The sequence below is a fragment of the Cicer arietinum genome, chromosome 1, assembly GCF_000331145.2.
Source record: "Cicer arietinum cultivar CDC Frontier isolate Library 1 chromosome 1, Cicar.CDCFrontier_v2.0, whole genome shotgun sequence".
In the NCBI taxonomy this organism is placed as follows: Eukaryota; Viridiplantae; Streptophyta; class Magnoliopsida; order Fabales; family Fabaceae; genus Cicer; species Cicer arietinum.
In genome coordinates, this window is record NC_021160.2 from 14,701,889 (window position 1) to 14,705,108 (window position 3,220).

General features: G+C 36.1%; 1 protein-coding gene across 1 annotated transcript in view; it reads left to right on the forward strand.

Annotated features, from left to right (window-relative positions):
• LOC140921056 (uncharacterized) overlaps positions 1–977 on the forward strand; it is an 8,503-nt gene extending 7,526 nt beyond the window's left edge. The window contains exon 5 of the mRNA XM_073370818.1: positions 913–977. Within this exon, the coding sequence (XP_073226919.1) occupies positions 913–977 (65 nt within the window). The remainder of the gene's footprint in view (positions 1–912) is intronic.
• The last annotated feature ends 2,243 nt before the right edge of the window (positions 978–3,220 follow it).

Here is a 3,220-nt window from a genome sequence, read left to right on the forward strand (position 1 = left end):
AAAATAACAATCCTTGAGTTAATTCATTAAACAACTTTGAACAAAATTCTGATTTTTCTAAGTACTTGCATTAGATTTTCATATCATTCTAAAAGTTCTCAAGTACTTGAATTGCTATTGAGTTGTTTATCAATATACCACATCTTAGACTCATTCAAACCTTATTGTATCATTTGTACAAGATAGCTTAATCTAAGATAGTGGTGTGCTATCTTAGAAGTATTGTTAGAAGTTTTGTAGCAAGAATCCTAGGGTGTGAGTTGTACATTTTCTGACAAGTATTGGATTAATCTCTTGTGGTGTGCAAGAGGACTGGACGTACCCTTGGTTATAAGGGGAACCAGGATAAATCTTAAAGTGTCCATTTACTTACTGCAATTTTATATTAAGCTTTTTTCTTAAACTCAAAAAATCCAACTACCATATCACTAAAAACAAGAAACTTTACTAACACCTAATTCACCCCTCCTCTTAGGCGTACTTCTATACTCACATTTGGCATGCGAGTTATGTTTGTTATATTATGATGATTGTATATACATATTCGATTGTTATTGTGATTTGTCGTAATTACTTTGAGGTGTGAAGTTTGTTTGATTAACTTTGGATGTAATTATGTGTTCATAATTGATTTAATGAATATTCAAAGTGTTGATTGATCCAGAGCTATTTTAGAACTGAAAATTTGCATTTTCTTTGTTGTATTTTAGCTACGACAGTGCAATTTGTCAAAACTTTATTTTTCAACATTGTTTATGCATTTTTGGACATATGAAAACCCTTTCGAGGAGTATGCTCAGACGAAAGGTTATTTTCAGCATTTGAAAATATAAGAATTTTGCTAAGTGTTATTTGTTAATTTCGGTTGGTGACCCTTTACAATTATTGTGGAAATTTGGGCTTTGCCCTTAGATGATACTCGGGTTCATTCCACCGACCGTTACCTTGACGATGGAGACGTCGTTAGACTTCCCTGATCGAGACTCGCCGACTGCTTGGGTATATGACCCCATCTCAAGCAGGGCCACTTATACGGGGAGGGTAGTGAGGACTAGTAGGAAAACTGAACAATATTTTTTATGGAACTCACTCGCGAGAAGATCAATTATCTGGTACCTTCCGGATTAGTGCTTGGGATGAGTGGAGCTTGGGAAGATGCGAAGGATTCCTCAATTAGAGTGGAGGCAGAGGCCATTGTGGGAGCTGAGGATATAAAGGTTGGACCAGGGACTGGCAGAAAGGATAAGGGGCCGATGCCCATGGAGCGAGAGATTTTAGGGCCATCTAGGCGGGCCGAGTCAGAGCTTCCTCTTCCACTGAATGATCCTTTACTGACTGTCACTAAAGTAGCAAACTGTTTTGAGGTCCCGGCGCCGCCGAAGCCCCCTATCTCGTAGGTGGATCCGACTTCTGAAGAGAGTGATCCATCTATGGATGTTGATGAGGATGAGGTTACCTCGAAGATGGATGTTGCGTCAGACGGAACTTATGGAGTGTGTGGAGGTCACCCATGTTATTGTAGTTGCTAGAGTATGATCAGATTAGTTTTGTTGTATAGGGACTTGATATCTTTCTTTTAGTGGTTGTTCTTATTTCATTTTGGGATGATTGTAACTATACTTATACGGTCAGATGATTTCTGTCTTGGTGGGTCCATGTTCCATTTTTTTGACGTGACCATGGGGATTAGTATTTCTTGGAGCAGTACTTGTACATGTTTCTGGCGAGAATACCCCAGGGGTATGAGCGATGCCTGATAGGTCTCACAGCCCCTGCGTATTTTATATTTGGATATTTTAGTTTATCGTCTCACAAGTATTTCAGTTTGTTATAATTATGATGTAATTAATTATGACAATTATCGTTTGTGTTACGCTTTGGTTTTTCATTAGTTGATTTTTGAAAGAAAAAAAATACACTCACGCTGTTAAAAATCGGGGTGTTACACTATTGGTAGGAAAATTGAAGAGGTGTTGATGGAATGGGGTATAAGAAATGTGTCTACAATTACCGTTTGTTGGATTTGGATCCTTTGATTCCTAATTTTGACATAATTCACAATTCAACAATATTCATACTTAACATGATAAATCTAATATTTGAATTGAGCAAAATTTCAGGAACACCAATTCAATCACACACACTTGTATCAAATTGCTTGGAACACAAGAAATCAACAAAAGTTGAATTCTGACTATGTAAATCGATTGGGAAATCGATTTCATAACAAGGGTGTAAGGAAATCTTAAGTGTTTGTAAATGTGAAATCGATTAGGCAATCGATTAGCTTAATTAAAAATGAAAACTGCACAAGTCAGTAGCACTCTGATTTGGAGAGTAATCGATTGGGAAATCGATTGAACATTTCACAAATTAAACCTGATGGTAACACATTGGATGAGTCACAGTGGCACTCCAGTGCTGAGGAAATCGATTGGCAAATCGATTGACGAAGTATCCTTTGAAAAATGACCTCACCTGTGACAAATACAATCGATTGGACAATCTATTGTTAACACTTTCATTTTGAATAAAGTTTGGTTGCAATCGATTGGCAAATCGATTGAACTAAACACCAGGTAAAAACCTTTCAGGAACATGCCACTAAAGCGATTGACAAGTCGATTGATATCAAATAGCTGAGCCACTGTTTTGAAAACAATCGATTGGCAAATCGATTGAAATAAACTTGTTGAAAACACAGTGAACTCTGAAGTTTGGCAAATCGATTGAGTAATCGATTGAAAATAGTTTTATCAAAACAGATTCCCAGAAATCGATTAGGCAATCGATTTATACAGGTCTGGACATGTTCTGCTGAAAAGTGTTGTTTTAAAGAATCGATTGGTAAATCGATTAGCTTGTATAGTTTCAAGATTAAAGAAAACCAAGATCGCGATAATCGATTGGCAAATCGATTTAGCACCTTTTATAACTTTACAAAATCGATTGGGAAATCGATTGTGTAGTTGGTTTTTCAGAAACTATATAAACTGTCTTTCAATCTTTATTCTAATAACTTTTTCATAACAATTCATAACTTTCATAATTTCTCATAATGCTCTCAACTGTTCATAACAACAAACTAACAACTTCATAATTGTGATTACAGATCTCAATACAGTTTGTTGACAATCTAAGAGAAATGATAATGTGCTCAAGAACAATCCATGAATATCCAGATTTGTGAAGAGCAACATTCATAAAGATTGAAGACCCT